Raw genomic sequence first — 16,946 nt, forward strand, 5'->3', positions numbered from 1 at the left:
GTGTGTGGGGTGTGTAAGAGTGTGTGTGAGGGGTGTGTGGGGTGTGTAAGAGTGTGTGTGAGGGGTGTGTGGGGTGTGTAAGAGTGTGTGTGTGGGGTGTGTAAGAGTGTGTGTGAGGGGTGTGTGGGGTGTGTAAGAGTGTGTGTGAGGGGTGTGTAAGAGTGTGTGTGAGGGGTGTGTGGGGTGTGTAAGAGTGTGTGTGAGGGGTGTGTGGGGTGTGTAAGAGTGGGTGTGTGGGGTGTGTGAGGGGTGTGTGAGGGGTGTGTGAGTGGTGTGTGTGGGGTGTGTGAGGGGTGTGTGGGGTGTGTGAGGGGTGTGTGGGGTGTGTGAGTGGTGTGTGGGGTGTGTGAGGGGTGTGTAAGAGTGTGTGTGAGGGGTGTGTGGGGTTTGTAAGAGTGTGTGTGAGGGGTGTGTGGGGTGTGTAAGAGTGTGTGTGTGGGGTGTGTAAGAGTGTGTGTGAGGGGTGTGTGGGGTGTGTAAGAGTGTGTGTGAGGGGTGTGTGGGGTGTGTAAGAGTGTGTGTGAGGGGTGTGTGGGGTGTGTAAGAGTGTGTGTGAGGGGTGTGTGGGGTGTGTAAGAGTGTGTGTGAGGGGTGTGTGGGGTGTGTAAGGGTGTGTGTGAGGGGTGTGTGTGTGGGGTGTGTAAGAGTGTGTGTGAGGGGTGTGTGGGGTGTGTAAGAGTGTGTGTGAGGGGTGTGTGGGGTGTGTGTGAGGGGTGTGTGGGGTGTGTAAGGGTGTGTGTGAGGGGTGTGTGGGGTGTGTAAGAGTGTGTGTGAGGGGTGTGTGGGGTGTGTAAGAGTGTGTGTGAGGGGTGTGTGGGGTGTGTAAGGGTGTGTGTGAGGGGTGTGTGGGGTGTGTGAGGGGTGTGTGTCTGTCCTCACTATCCCCTGAAGGGTCTTGTGATCTGAGACGGTCCAGTTCCCAAACCAGGCAGTGATGCAGCTGCTCAGGACGCTCTCCATGGTCCCTCTGTAGAACACAGTCAGGATGGGGGAGGGAGATGGGCTTTCCTCAGCCTCCACAGGAAGTAGAGGTGCTGCTGGGCTTTCTTGGTGATGGAGCTGGTGTTGAGTGACCAGGTGAAGTTCTCTGCCAGATGGACACCAAGGAATTTGTTGCTCTTGACGATCTCCACCGAGGAGCTGTCGATGTTCAGTGGAGAATGGTCACTCTGTGCTCTCCTGAAGTCAACAACCATCTTGAGCTAGATTTGAATTTGGATTACATTCAAATTCAAATTAAAATTTTTTAATTTTAATTTTATTTGTCACATACATAATGGTACACAGTATGATATGCAGTGAAATGCTTACACGACTGTTTGACCCTTGAAAACGAAAAAGTACAAGAAATAAGGACAGAAAAAGAGACAAGGATGAAATGTAAGTGTATATAGTAAATGTTTGTGTACACTAAGGACATGGTGTATCGCTTCTCCCTTTTCATCTGATTCGGCAGCCACAACAAAAACAATTTGATCTCCAAGTAGCACCTTGTGAAGGTTAGTGGTAGCTATCACCTAGGCCTATAAGGTGTGCTGTGTGGCTTTGCCTCTAAGGATTACAGCTCACTCCACTAGGTGTATAGCCTTGTCCAGCACACTGACTTGTGGCGGGTTGGTCCTCTCCACACACCCCTATCAGGTTCTATAACCTGGACCTGGACCCCACTCCTGGGTCTTGGGTCTCACAGGGCTTTTGGTGCTTTGCTCGTGGCTCATTTGTGCCCTTTCTCAACATCCAGCACAGATGTCTCCAGGCATGTGGTGGCATTGGTATTTGCATTCCCATAGCATCAGCCATGATGCAGCGTCAAGCTCCCTGAGAAGGGAATTAGAAGAAGAAGCTGAAGCTGTAGTAATGTGACGTAGATGCCCTTTTATGGTCTTGCTGGCATGCTCTGCTTTGTCACATGACCTACCCGAGCCAATAATCGGCATGATTTCACACAGAGCTTCAGACACAAGTTCTACATAGAAGCGTTCCCATAGCGTCAGCCATGAGGCAGCATCCCTTTCCCTTCTCAGGGAACCGGGTTACATACATAACCTGGTGAAATTAGTAAGCTTCCACTGTCTAATGTCCTTTACACATTCCTCATTATTAATAAGCTGGTGTCTCTCATCTGACTTAGCTGAAACATATTGCCGTGGAAGCTAATCCCATGTTTATGAATAAATGCACCAAGGGGAAGCATATAGGAGAAAAGCAGGTCTATGAACTGGTAACCATCAATCAAATAAGACCTGAGCCAGGAGAGGGCTGTCCCCTTAACACCAACAACATTCTCTAGTCTATCAAGAAGAATAGTGTGGTCAGTGGTGTCAAAAGCTACACTAAGATAGAGTCAGAGGCCAGTAGCAGGTCATTTACCACTTTAACCAGTGTTGTCTCTGTGCTATGATGAGGCCTAAATCCTGACTGATACATTTCATGAATGTTATTCCTTGTCTAGGATCTTGGAGATAAAGGGGAGATTTGATATTGGCCTATAGTTGGACATATTTAGCTGTAGCAGGAGACTTCATATACAATACATCATGCAGCACCATCAAGGAGGCATCTGATTGTCCCCAAATTTATTCTGCTGCAGAACAATGACCTCAAACATACAGCCAATGTCATTAAGAACTATCTTCAGCATAGAGAAAAACAAGGAGTCCTTGAAGTGATGGTTTATCCACCACAGAGCCCTAATCTCAACATCATCCAGTCTGTCTGGGATTACATGTAGAGACAGAAGGTTTTGAGGCCTACATCCACAGCAGGTCTGTGCTTCATGTACCAAAAACTGTGTGCAAGTGTACCTAGATAAAATGATGCTGTTTTTGCAGGCAAAGGCTGGTCTCACAAAATTTTGATTTGATTTGGATTTTTCTTCTGTTCATATATGTTCCATTTTGTTAATTGATAAAAAATAAAGGATTAACACATTTTTTTTAAAGCATTCTCACTTTATAGGCTGCTTTCACACATGCCTAAAACTTCTGCACAGTACGTTATGTGGGTTGCTCTCTACACAGACACTCTTGATCAGATAACACCTCCAAATAATGTGATCAATAATAACACCTTGATGCACACACATACACAAACACACTTTTTCACACTTATGTTTAGAACCACAAATATTTATAGACCTGTAAATGTGGCCCTGCCCCTGTCATTTCCTACTGTATAAATACCCTGTTTAGAACTAAAGAATAAGATTCATTGTTATAACATTCATTGTAGAGCCTTCTGAAGTCCACAGAGCATACATGCATCAAGGTAAGTGAAATGTTACGTCCACTTTTAATGGACATTTTCACAATTCTTATATATATATATATTGTAGCGCACTGAGCGGGGACAGAGAACACCACACAGAGCCCGAGAGCACGTCAACACCAGCTTTTAATTACTCCGAACTGAAAGTAGGGAAGACAGGAACTCAGGTTAGCAGGAGGGGAAAAAAAACAAAAAAAAACAAAAAAAAAAGGATAGCCAACTAAGGAGATTCTTCCCTGAAAGGGCGCCTAGGCCAGGAAGGGCTAACGGCGGCAGCAGCGTCCTGGCGAAGGCTGAAAATGGCTGGGGACGGCAGGGGCAGATCCAGGAGGGGCTGAGCTTCAGTGGTTCCACGAAGGCCTTGCTTTAGTCCGAGCTGCCTGCAAAACAAAACACACCCTCCCCATTAGTCCAGCAGGGGACTTTCCCCTACCTTCTGGGGCTGGCGGGGCCAGCCTCTCTGTTGTGTTGCTCAGCTGGAGGGTGAATAGTTTAGCGGCTAATTATTAACATTAGTTCTGCTAATTATTCATTCTTGTAAATATTTAATATTAGTCATTAGTTCTTAATTTATATTATTTATATTTATGCTTAAGTTTGTTAGTTTATTTTTAAAGATTATTAAAAAAGAATTTTTATTTTTAGAAATAGTTATAAATATTTTTTATAATACATTTTTTAAATTTTTATTTCTGTGTAATTTGATGATACAGAAGTGTCTCTGCTGCATTTTCTTTTCTTTTTTTGTCATGTGAACAGGGAGAGCGAATCTTTAAAGAAGTGAGGCAGCTGAACTGGAGCCTCACGCTGACGTGGCTTTAGGAAACGTGAGAATAAACGTGATGTGTTGCAGGATTATTTCCTGTGTAGAAGAAAAACCTTGCATTTTTTTAGCTCACGTTGAGATTTGTTTTATTTTAGCCAGGTGTAGTGTATTGTATGGATTTTGTGTGTGTGTGTGTGGCGTGTTAGTGTGTGTGTGTGTGTGGAGTGTGATTGTGTATGTGTGTGTGTGTGTGTGTGTATTATGAATGGTGTAATGGCCACAAACTTTAACCTGACTGTATGGAGGAATCAAGCAAGATTCCCTCAATGATCACACAACATCTGCGTTGGTGATCATTTAGTTTGTCAAACATGTTTAACAGGTCTGTACAAATTTAGCCAAAGGAATGAAGTGTAAAATATATTACATTAGTCATGATGGACAAATCAGTAGCAAAAGTAGTGGCTGTAGTCTGTTGTCTAACAACAGACTTTTTCTTCTTTAAAGAAAACTCTTATTGCAGTATAGACTGAGAGAACGTATAGGTGTGCTGAGAGTGCTGAGTTTGATGATAGCAAAAGGAAAGAAGCTTTCTGAAGTGGCTTGTTTTTGCCATCAGGAGTCTGTCTTGGTAGTAGATCATATCCAGTTAACTGGATTATTCTTGGTGTGGGAGTCAGTATTGCCGTCCCAGACGATAATGCAGGATGTCAGTATACTTTATATAAATGCTTGAGTAGAACTATATCAGCAGCGGGTTCTTTACCCTTTTCTTATGGGTCTCCTTGATGATAGTGGTGATCTTGAGAAATGGAGAAATGCATTATCAATATTAGCAGGTGTGATACAAAGATCTCTTCCTGTGGCCTGAAACTCAATTATGCTGTGTGAATGTTAATTTTTCATACAGCAGACGGATTTATTTTTATTACAAATGCTAACCAAAACAATTGTTTGCTGGATAGAATTTATTTAAAAATTTTAACGTTTACAAGACTGAATTGTTTTAATACAGAAACAGGACAAACACCAAGTCCAGCCATGCTGCAGACATTGCTGATTTGGGCCGTGTTTGCCGCAAGTCTCCTTCCTCCATCCAGCCAGCGCTGCTTCAAGGCCAATGAGTCTCAGTGTCAAGATGTGGACTTCGCTCCAGGATCTGACCTGGCAGGAGAAGGCTTTGACATCACCACCATGCAACGGAAAGGAGCCTTCGTCCTCGACATGAGCACTTGGCTCAATAAGGACAAGTCCTGCACTCTGTGTAAAAACCCCTACATAGAAGGTCAAACTCAGAAGCTCCCGGTTTCTGTGGTGGACTGGAGACCGACTCAGAAGTGCAACATGAAGTTGTCCAGCTCCGTCTACGAGTCCAGCGAGGCCCTGGTCAGCTCTACCACCTCCTCTATTGAGAACAACTGGAAGGCAGAATTGAATGTAGTCACTCCAAAAGTCCAGGGATCACTGATGCTGGCAGGCAGTCACTCCAAGCTGGCTGAATATTCAATGGATAAATCCAAGAAAGACAAGTTCAGCTTCACCAGTCATGCTGTTTCATGTGGATATTACAGGTAGGATGTGAAAATGAGTGTTTTGACAATGCTCTCTCATGTTGATTTATATTTAATTATGCAAACACATCATCATTCATCTTTGTTTTTGAGTTCTACTGTATGGTCTGTCTTCTAGATACAGGGTTTCGAGTAGTCCACTCCTGCACCCAGAGCTCATCGAGGAATTTAAAAGTCTCCCTGAGATCTATGATGAGTCTTCAAAATATCTCTATTACAATCTGATTGACAAGTTTGGTACTCATTATATCTCAAAGGTGAATGAGCAGACTGATCCATCTCAGTTTTAAACATGATAAATGAAAACAACACGTGGTTTTGTAGACTGAAAACGCTGTGGCTTGTTCAGGTGACTCTGGGAGGAGAGGTTCGCTCTGTGACCAGCATCAAGGAGTGTGAGGCGTCTCTGCAGGGTCTGAGTGTGGACGAGGTGAAGATGTGTCTTGACATGGAGGCTTCTGTCAGCAAGGGACCGGCATCAGTGAGAGCTGAGACTAAACACTGCAAGGAGAACAAGAAAAAGACTTCAAACAAAAAGAGCTTTGCTAGCAGCTTCAATGACAGGTTTGTTCTGCTCATCACTCTCTCTCTGTTGCCAATATGTCCATAAATAAGGTGCCTAGTTCAGCTGGTTAAATAATCCCAAATATATGTAAAATATTTGATTATTCTAAAAGCATGCATCTTTATCATCTCCAAAAGGGATACAAATGTGATTGGTGGCTACACTCAGAGTAGCGACCTCCTTTTCTCATCAAATACTGACCCAGTAGCCTATAAGGAGTGGGTGGCATCTCTTCCTGCTCACCCTGATGTGATTTCCTACGCACTCGAGTCTATTCACTTATTGCTGCCGGCGAAGACACAACCACGAGCACATTTGCGTAATGCCATCAAGGACTACATCCTCCAGAGGGGCCTGCTGAAAAACTGCACAAGTCCATGTAAGACTGGTGTGAATACCAAATCTGGTGAGCCATGCAAATGCAGCTGCATGAACAACCCGCAGTTGTCCACAGACTGCTGTCCCACTCAGAAAGGATCTGCTGAAGTCACAGTTACTGTGATAAAAGCCATGGGTTTATACGGAGATTTCTTGACTCAGACGGATGGATTCGTCAAACTCTTCCTCGAAGGTGTATTCAGAGACAAGACAAGTATGATCATGAATAACAACAATCCCTACTGGAACTCTGATTTCCATCTTGGAACTGAGGACCTTACTCGTTCCATCAGCCTGAAGATGGAGGTGTTTGATGAGGATGACAGCTCAGAAGAAGCTCTTGGGGCATGTGATGTTCAACTGAAATCTGGAGTGGTTAAGGATGTCTGTGCGCTCAATCATGGATTGCTGTATTATAAAGTGCAGGTGACGTGCATTCCGGGTCTGACCGGTCTTTACTGCTCGGAGTACAAGCCCTCTCCTATGGACACACAGCTGGAGAAAGTCTACGTTTCCCGCAATGCTCGCCCAATTCCCAGACGCATGCTGGTGGAGATGGGAGTGCTCCTCGATGAACGTATTCCGCGCTTCAACCAGAGCAACATTCACAAAAATAAAGGCTTTGAGTTGTAGACCAATTCAGTTCTTTGTGCACGCTTTCACATTTTCAGACCAGCTATTGTAATGTTTATAGTAGAGTAGGTGCACATAATAATGGCACATTACTACTAAACATTTCCTCCTCATTTGTGCTTCCATTTGCCTTCTTTTTAAAGCCTAATAAAAGTCTCACAAAGTAACATACGGTATTGTTAAAATTGTGTAGTTTCTAAACAGCATATTCACAGCAACTGTTATAATGTTTAAATTAGAATATTTTCACTTTTCTTCTTTTTAAAGCCTAATAAAAGTCTCAGCATATGCTATTGTTGTGTAGTTTCATGTTTGCTTTTTCAAAAAGTTGTATGTGATAATTGATAAAATCATTTTTAAAAAAAATGGACACCAGTATTATCTGCTGCTTTAGCCCAACTGCTACAAGGTTAGACATATTGTACATTTTGAGATGATTTTATGTTCACTACAGCATGTAAAGCAGGAATAAGATTTAGTCAGGCTGAATATCCAGCTTGTAGGACGAACCAGTATTTGTCTTAATGTTTTTCCGCTTGGAGCTTGTCTTCAAGACCACACTCGTATCTTCTTGAATGAGGTGAAACCCATACACCAGAAAGCAGAAAGTTCATTCCACCACCTCGGTGCCAGAACAGAAAAGAGTTTTGATGGAGACCTACCTCTTACCTTGAGAAATGGTGGGACCAGTTGATTTGAGGGAGCGAGGTGTAGTGTGAAGGGTAATAAGAGCTTTGAGGTCAGAGGGAGCTGGTCTATTCCATTTGTAGGCAAGCATCAAAGTTTTGAATCTGATGCAGCTACAGGAAGCTAATGGAGGAGCATAGCAGTGGTGTGGTGTGGGAGAACTTAGGCAGGTTGAAAAAAAAGTCACACAGCTGCATTTTGGATGATTTGTAGAGGACGAATTGTGTTCAGATGTAGAACTGCCAGTAGTCCAGTCTCAAATTGACCAGAGACTGAACAAACCTGAGCAGTGTAAGAAACTAAAGACTGCCTTAACCCAGATTACACTCCACAGTACACATCCGAAAGAGCTCATTCCCAAAAAGGCTTACATATCATATAGAAATATGTTTGATTCAATTCAATTTATTTGTATGGCGCTTGAAGCGCTTACCACAGGTTTCTTGCCTGTGTCGGCATTTTTTAATCAAAGTTTACATAGTCTAATTTTTTCTCTTTGGCCTGAATATTTTACGCTGTCAGGTTTCGTTTTCAAAATCTTTACTTGCATATTTCAGTTAATTGTTCTTTTGTTTTCTCTCGGGAGAAACCTTTTTTTCCCCCGCTTTTCAAACAGCAATCGGAGGAAAACCCTCTCCGGATCTCTTTATTATCAAGATAAATTCACTCAAAGGTACGTGATCATACAGTATGACTAACTTTCAGCTTGTTCAGTGTTTGAGCTGCAGGATGTTTAGTAATTCTTCCTCTGTCGTTAGTGTTAATTTTACTTGTGATAAGTGTACGCTAGTTAGCTCTCTGACGGAGAAGATATTAGCTTTAGAGGTGTGCATCCAGACACTAGAGAGGGTTAGTGATGGTGAGAGTAGTGTAGTATCTGTAGTGGGGAATGCCTGTCTGGATGCCTTAGGGGGAGTTAGTAACCCCCCAACTTCGGCATTAGAGCCCTCACAGCGGGGCGAATGGGTCATGACTTTGAGGCATATTTGCAAAGCCAAGGCTAACGCTAAGGCTTGCCCACGGGAGCACCACTTCTCTCCGCTTCACATGACCAACAGGTTTGCTCTCCTCAGTGAAGCACCCACTGAGAAACCTGAAAGAGCTCTGGTTATAGGAGACTCCATCTTAAGGCATGTGAAATTAGCTAGGCCTTTAGACGCTCCAGCAGCACAGGTTAGGTGTATTCCAGGAGCCAGGGCACCGGACATAGCAGGTAATCTTAGGGTCCTAGGCAAGCTCAGGTTCTCGATGATAGTCTTCCATGTAGGAGCTAATGATATACGCCTTCGTCAGTCTGAGGTTACTAAGAGTAATGTTGTAGAGGTGTGTAAATTAGCGAAGGCGATGTCCAATGCCGTAGTATGCTCTGGCCCCATCCCAATGCGGCGTGGCAATGTAGCTTACAGCAGGTTATGGTCGCTGAACTGCTGGATGTCCAGGTGGTGCTCCGAAAACAATGTGGATAATTATCTTCATAGATAATTGGAGCTCCTTTAAGGGCAAGGCTGGCCTGTTAGGACGGGACGGTGTCCATCCCACTCGGGAGGGTGCTGCTCTCATTTCTTGCAGCATAGCACATAGTCTTAGAGCAGATCTAGTTAATCAGTGACAATCCAGGGCCAGGGAGCAGACAAGCAGGTTAATCCCACCGTCTGCTGGCTGCAGAGAGTCGTCACTCAGGGTTCATAACATTGAGACTGTGTCTGTTCCCCGAACCAAACGAAAATGTTTTAACAATCAGAAAATTTGTTTTAGTAACCTGATTAACATAAAACTAGATGATAGTGAATGCACAGCCATCACCTTTGGTCTGAAGCTAGGACTGTTCAATATAAGATCTCTGTCAACTAAAACACTTATAATTAATGAACTGATTACTGATCAGGAGTTCAGTGTTCTTTGTTTAACAGAAACATGGATTAAACAAAACGAGTACGTAGCATTAAATGAAGCTTGTCCGCCTGGCTATAGCTATATACATCAACCGCGTCTAACAGGCAGGGGAGGAGGTGTCGCAGTTATTCATGATAATAAGCTAAGTGCCACACAAAAACCCAGACATCAGTTCAACACTTTTGAATTTATTTATACTAACCTTACTTATGTAGCTACAAATAATAAGTTCACAGAGTCAATTCCACTAATTGTTATTTACAGACCCCCAGGGCCATACTCTGAATTCCTCAGTGAATTTGGAGATTTTACTTCAAACCTTGTTGTTTCTTTAGACAAAGCATTAATAGTAGGAGACTTCAACATTCATTTTGATAAGCCAGAAGACCCTCTGAGAACAGCAGGTGTGTCCATCTTAGATTCATTAGGTGTTAATCAACATGTAATAGGACCCACTCATAATGGAGGTCACACTCTGGATCTCATTTTTACATTCGGATTAAATATAGAAAACATAGTCACTCTTCCACAGTCAGAAGCTATCTCAGATCATTATCTTGTTTCGTTTAGAATGCGTCTTAGTCACGAGTTGCGCACTGTGCCACATTACCGTATGAAGCGTATATTTACGTCTGCTACTGCAGAGAGATTTACCGATAGTCTCCCAGAATTATCACACATGATTGGTTCACCGTCTGACCCTACAGAACTTGACCAGGTGACTGATTACCTGGAGTCAATGTTTCGGAACACCCTAGACACTGTAGCTCCACTTAATAAAAATAATTATAGAGAAGAATCTAGCACCCTGGAACAACGACCACACACGAGCTTTAAAACAATCAGCTAGGAAACTAGAGCGTAAATGGCATCAAACTAAATTAGCAGTATTTCAGTTAGCGTGGAAGGAAAGCCTTCTGAGATACAAAAATTCTTAGTACTGCTAGATCAGCGTATCTCTCTGCCCTAATCGAAGATAACAAAAACAATCCAAAATTTTTATTTAGTACTGTAGCAAAACTAACTAGGAGTCAAACCACTGTAGAAAAGCGCACACCATCTACATTCAGCAGCAATGAAAAAATTTATAATATCAGGCAAAAAATTCACACTATTAATGTGATTAGAATGCTTAGAGTGCTTCACTCCACTTCAAGAGCCTGATCTAATTTCACTAATTTCCTCTTCAAAACTTTCAACCTGCATTCTAGATCCTTTACCCATGTCTTTCCTTAAACAGATATTACCAGTAGCTACTGAACCCCTTCTAAAAATCATTAAAACTTCCCTAAGCACTGGCTATGTGCCTAAATCTTTTAAGCTAGCAGTTATCAAACCCTTGATTAAAAAACCGGACCTCGACCCCTGTCAGCTGTCTAACTATAGACCGATATCAAACCTGCCCTTTATCTCCAAGATCCTAGAAAAGGCTGTAGCACAGCAGTTCTGTTCAGACCTGCATAGAAATAACATTTATGAAATGTATCAGTCAGGATTTAGGCCTCATCATAGCACAGAGACAGCACTGGTTAAAGTGGTCAGTGACCTGTTACTGACCTCTGATCAGGGTTGTGTCTCCTTACTGGTGCTACTGGATCTTAGTGCAGCTTTTGACACCATTGACCACACTGTTCTACTGGATAGACTAGAACATGTTGGTGTTAAAGGAACAGCCCTCTCCTGGCTCAGGTCTTATCAGTGTGTAGATCTAGATGGTGACTTCTCCATGCATACCAAGGTTATGTTCGGTGTTCCACAAGGTTCTGTCTTAGGCCCACTGCTTTTCTCCCTATATATGCTACTTCTTGGTGCAATTATTCATAAACATGGTATTAGCTTCCACTGTTATGCCGATGACACACAGCTATATGTCTCAGCGAAGTCAGATGAGACAGATTTCACATTGATTATAAAATCCTGTTACTAATCTATATAGCACTAAATGGTCTCGCGTCACATTACCTGAGTGATCTTTTAGTCTTTTATGATCCGCCACGCCTACTCCGATCAAAGGGTGCTGGTTACTTGGTAGTACCTCAAGTAGCAAAGGCTACAGCAGGGGGCGGAGCTTTCTCTTTCAAAGCCCCAAAGTTATGGAACAGCCTTCCAATTAGTGTTGGGGATTCAGACACAGTCTCAATGTTTAAGTCTAGGCTGAAGACACATTTGTTTAGTCAAGATTTTAATGTATAGTTTTCTTAAGTAAAGGGGCAGATCTGGAAGGTTCATGGTCATAGAGTGTTTGGTGACTGGGATGTGTTGGATGCTGTCACCTTACCACCCTCACAAGTCGCTCAGGTCACTGATTGTGAAGTGGTTGGATGCTTTATGTCCCGGGAAGCCTTCGTGTCTGTCACCTTCTGGCTCTCCCTTTTAGTTATGATGTCATAGCTAGTCTTGCCGGAGTCCCTGCCTGCACTTTACACATAATCTACACTGTCTTAAAGCATCACATGATCAGAAACTTAATATCTTTCTCTCTCTGTTTTTCCTCTGTGGAGCTATACACCCCACTCCTGAGCTCACAGTGTTCGCCAGTTTCCAGTGTGACCACTGCCCTACCCCTGGTCAGAGTCTCGTTGCTTGTTGGTGCCCACTGATGCTGTGGATGGATCTGTGTGGACCAGGAGGCAGCCATGGACAGAACCACTTGGGGACTTTCACACCATCACAGATCTGTCATTTCATCTGTCAGCCCGTGACAGCAAAGAATTAGTGTCTATAATGACCTCAGAAACTACACTGACCTAATAGTTCCTCATGGGTCATTGATTTCTGTTGTAGAAAGGACATTAATCAGTTACAGTTACATTATTTACTGTTTAGTGTCACCCAAATGAGGATGGGTTCCCTTCTGAGACTGGTTCCTCTCAAGGTTTCTTCCTCATATCATCCCAGGGAGTTTTTCCTTGCCACCATCGCCACAGTCTTGTCATTATGGATAAAATAGTTTAATAATTTAATTTAATAATTTATTCTTATTTCTAGTTATTATTTATTTATTTATTTATTTATTAGTATTATTTATATTATTATTATTATTAGTAGTAGTAGTAGTAGCAGTAGTAGTATTAGTATTATTTATATTATTATATTATTTATATTATTTATATTATTATATTATTATTTTTTATTTTATTTTTCCCCCTCCCCTTTCTCTGTTTCTCTTCTTTTGTAAAGCTGCTTTGAGACAAAGTTCATTGTAAAAGGCGCTATACAAAAAAAATAAATTGAAAAATTGAATTGTACAAACTTATGTTGTACATTACTTATTGCACTACATCAACCCTTGTTAATATTTTATCCACTGCTATGTTTATGTTTGCCTTGATGCCCGATGACGCCTGAGATAGGCACAGGCTCCCCGTGACCCGAGTATAGATCGGATAAGCGGTGAAATGAAATGAAATGTTTATGATCGTGTTTTTTTCTATTTGCACTACCTCAACCAATGCTACTGCATTTTATGTTATTAGTTACCTGTTTTTGTACATCATTTCATTTTATTCCATTTCATTTTTCATTTTTTATTTCATTGCACATGTTCAGCACTAATTGTCCTGTTTTTTTGTGTCGTTTTTTGTACTTATTGTTTTTGCATTGTCTTGTCTTTGCTCTGTTTGCACCTAGTTGCACACTTTGCACTTTATGTGGCTAGGACAAACTTCTGTCCTAGCTCTGTGTGTTGTTTTTTGTTTCTAAACTATATGTTGTATGTTTATTTAGCACCAGAAACGTTGTTTCATTTCACTATGTACTGCGTCAGATATATGTGGTTGAAATGACAATAAAAGCTTCTTGAATCTTGAATCTTGAAGTGGACTGAGTACACAGCCCTGAGGGGCTCCAGTGCTCAGTATGGTGGTGCTGGAGATGCTGTTCTTGATCCAGGCTAACTGAGGTCGACTTCTATGACTTCTACACTCCGGTCCTGTGCCAAGACTTCTTTGGCACAGGGATGACGGTCGTTGTCTTGAGGCACGTAGGAACAATGGCGCTGCTCAGGGAAATGTTGAAGATGTCAGTGAAGACATCCACTAGCTGTTTTGCACATTCCCTGAGCACTCTGCTAGGAATGTTGTCTGGTCCAGCAGACCTCTGTGGAAGCAGAAGTCTGCTTCATGAGACTTTTATTATGCTTTTCAAAAAAGAGAATTGGAGCACAAAAGAGCAGGAAAAGTATATAGTAGTAATGTACCAATATTAAGTGAAAATATTCTAATTTAAACATTATAACAGTTGCTGTGAATATGCTGTTTAGAAACTACACAATTTTAACAATACCGTATGTTACTTTGTGAGACTTTTATTAGGCTTTAAAAAGAAGGCAAATGGAAGCACAAATGAGGAGGAAATGTTTAGTAGTAATGTGCCATTATTATGTGCACCTACTCTACTATAAACATTACAATAGCTGGTCTGAAAATGTGAAAGCGTGCACAAAGAACTGAATTGGTCTACAACTCAAAGCCTTTATTTTTGCGAATGTTGCTCTGGTTGAAGCGGGGAATACGTTCATCGAGGAGCACTCCCATCTCCACCAGCATGCCTGTGGGAATGGGGCGAGCGTTGTGGGAGACATAGACTTCCTCCAGCTGTGCATCCATGGGAGAGGGCCATGGGAAGGACCGGTCAAACCAGGAACGCACGTCACCTGCACTTTATAATACAGCAATCCATGATTAAGCGCACAGAAGGTGTCTTCCACTCCAGATTTCAACTGGACAGTGCATGCCCAGAGAAGGTCGTCATCCCAGCCTTGGTCCAGGTCCCACCCCTCCAGCTTCACTTTGTGGGACATAGTAAGGTCCACGGGTCCGAGGTTGAAATTCCTGTTCCAGTAGGGATTGTTGTTATTCATGATTGTGTTCGTCTGACCTTTGAATTTACCTTGAAGGAAGAGTTTGACATATCCGTCCGTTCCATCCCATAGCTTTAATCACAGTAACTGTGACTTCAGCAAATCCTTTCTGAGAGGGGCAGCAGTCTGTGGACAACCCCTGGTTTTTGCAGACGCATCTGCACGGCTCGGCAGAGTTGGACTTCATACCAGTCTTACATGGACTTGAGCAGCTTTTCATCAGGCCCCTTTGGAGGATGTAGTCCCCAATGGCTTTACCCAAATTCTCTCTTGGTTGTGTCTTCGTTGGCAGCAATGCATGAATAGACTCGAGTGCGTAGGAAATCAGATCAGGGTGAGTAGGCAGAGATGCCACCCACTCCTTATAGCCTTTTGGGTAGGTATTTGATGAGAAAAGGAGGTCAACACTCAGTTTTGCCACCAATCACATCTGTATCCATTTTGGAAATGATAAAGATGCATGCTTTTAGAATAATCAAATATTTTACATATATTTAAAAAAAAATTAACCAGCTGAACTAAGTGTTCATTCAAGCACCTTATTTATGGACAAACTGGTTACAGGGAGAGAGAGTGATGAGCAGAACAATCCTGTCATTGAAGCTGCTAGCAAAGCTCCTTTTGCTCAGATTCTTTTCCTTATCCTGCTTGCAGTGATTAGTCTCAGCTCTCACTGATGCCGGTCCCTTGCTGACAGAAGCCTCCACACCAAGACACATCTTCACCTCGTCCACACTCAGACCCTGCAGAGACGCCTCACACTCCTTGATGCTGGTCACAGAGCGAACCTCTCCTCCCAGAGTCACCTGAACAAGCCACAGCGTTTTCAGTCTACAAAACCAGAAGTTTAGAAGTTTTCCTTCTAAAATTTTGAAGTTTGGATTTATCATTTTCAAAACTGAGGTGGATCAGTCTGCCCCATACTCTGTTGTGGAAATCTGTTTTGTCATTCACCTTTGTGATATAATGAGTACCAAACTTGTCAATCAGCTTGTAACAGAGGTGTTTTGAAAACACATCAAATTTATTAGGGAGACTTTTAAATTCCTCGATGAACTCTGGGTGCAGGAGTGGACTGCTCGAAACCCTGTATCTAGAAGACAGACCATACAGTAGAACTCAAAAACAAAGATGAATGATGATGTATTTGCATAATTAAATATAAATCAACATGAGAGAGCATTGTCAAAACACTCATTTTCACATCCTACCTGTAATATCCACATGAGACAGCATGACTGGTGAAGCTGAACTTGTCTTTCTTGGTTTTCCCCACTGAATATTCAGCCAGCTTGGAGTGACTGCCTGCCAGCATCAGTGATCCCTGGACATCCGGAGCGATTATATCCAAACCTGCCTTCCAGTTGTTCTCAATAGAGAAGGTGGTAGAGCTGACCAGGGCCTCGCTGGACTCGTAGACGGAGCTGGACAACTTCATGTTGCACTTCTGAGTCGGTCTCCAGTCCACCACAGAAACCGGGAGCTTCTGAGTTTGACCTTCTATGTAGGGGTTTTTACACAGAGTGCAGGACTTGTCCTTATTGAGCCAAGTGCTCATGTCGAGGACGAAGGCTCCTTTCCGTTGCATGGTGGTGATGTCAAAGCCTTCTCCTGCCAGGTCAGATCCTGGAGCGAAGTCCACATCTTGACACTGAGACTCATTGGCCTTGAAGCAGCGCTGGCTGGATGGAGGAAGGAGACTTGCGGCAAACACGGCCCAAATCAGCAATGTCTGCAGCATGGCTGGACTTGGTGTTTATCCTGTTTCTGTATTAAAACAATTCAGTCTTTAAAAATTTTACATAAATTCTATCCAGCAAAAAATTGTTTTCATTTGTGATAAAATAAATCTGTCTCCTGTACAATTAATTAAAATTCAAGATCTTTGTGTCACTCCTGTTGATATTTATTGTTCACTTCTCAAATTCATCCAAATACAAGTACTCACAATTAATTCGACGTGATCTCCCATCAAATGACACAGACTCCTGAAGACAAAAACAACCTGCTTCAAAAAGCTTCCTTCCTTCCTTCCTTCCTTCCTTCCTTCCTTCCTCAACACTCAACACAAGTGAAAAGTCCCTGATTCTCTCAGTCTATACTGCAATAAAATCTTATTTTTATTATTATAAATATGTATATTTGTGAGTGTGTGAGTGCAGGGGTGGACTTAACCAATAAGTAAGGTAAGCAGCCGCTTATGGCCCCGGGGAATTAGGAGGCCCTGACCAACACCAAGAAGCCTATATAAATTTTATAGTACTTATTACTTTTCTATCACATATTGTATGGTCGGTCTATAACCATTAAGATTTTAACATTATT

At 42.5% G+C, this 16,946-nt stretch overlaps 1 protein-coding gene and 1 pseudogene across 2 annotated transcripts; one reads left to right on the forward strand and one right to left on the reverse strand.

Annotated features, from left to right (window-relative positions):
- Nucleotides 1–851: 851 nt before the first annotated feature.
- LOC131363385 (perforin-1-like) lies at nt 852–7,478 on the forward strand. 2 transcript variants are annotated; one of them, XM_058405860.1, is made up of 5 exons: nt 852–3,267; nt 5,049–5,604; nt 5,723–5,861; nt 5,954–6,168; nt 6,307–7,478. In XM_058405860.1, exons 1-5 carry the CDS (start codon nt 3,258–3,260, stop codon nt 7,178–7,180), a joined length of 1,794 nt encoding a protein of 597 aa, XP_058261843.1. In that variant the 5' UTR covers nt 852–3,257; the 3' UTR covers nt 7,181–7,478. The 2 variants fall into 2 exon arrangements, with proteins under 2 accessions (XP_058261843.1, XP_058261853.1); XM_058405870.1 differs by lacking the exon at nt 852–3,267 and adding an exon at nt 3,938–4,094.
- Nucleotides 7,479–13,915: 6,437 nt separating this feature from the next.
- On the reverse strand, nt 13,916–16,384 carry LOC131370794 (perforin-1-like; annotated as a pseudogene).
- Between the last annotated feature and the right edge of the window lie 562 nt (nt 16,385–16,946).

This window comes from Hemibagrus wyckioides, linkage group LG02 (genome assembly GCF_019097595.1).
Source record: "Hemibagrus wyckioides isolate EC202008001 linkage group LG02, SWU_Hwy_1.0, whole genome shotgun sequence".
NCBI classification, from domain to species: domain Eukaryota; kingdom Metazoa; phylum Chordata; class Actinopteri; order Siluriformes; family Bagridae; genus Hemibagrus; species Hemibagrus wyckioides.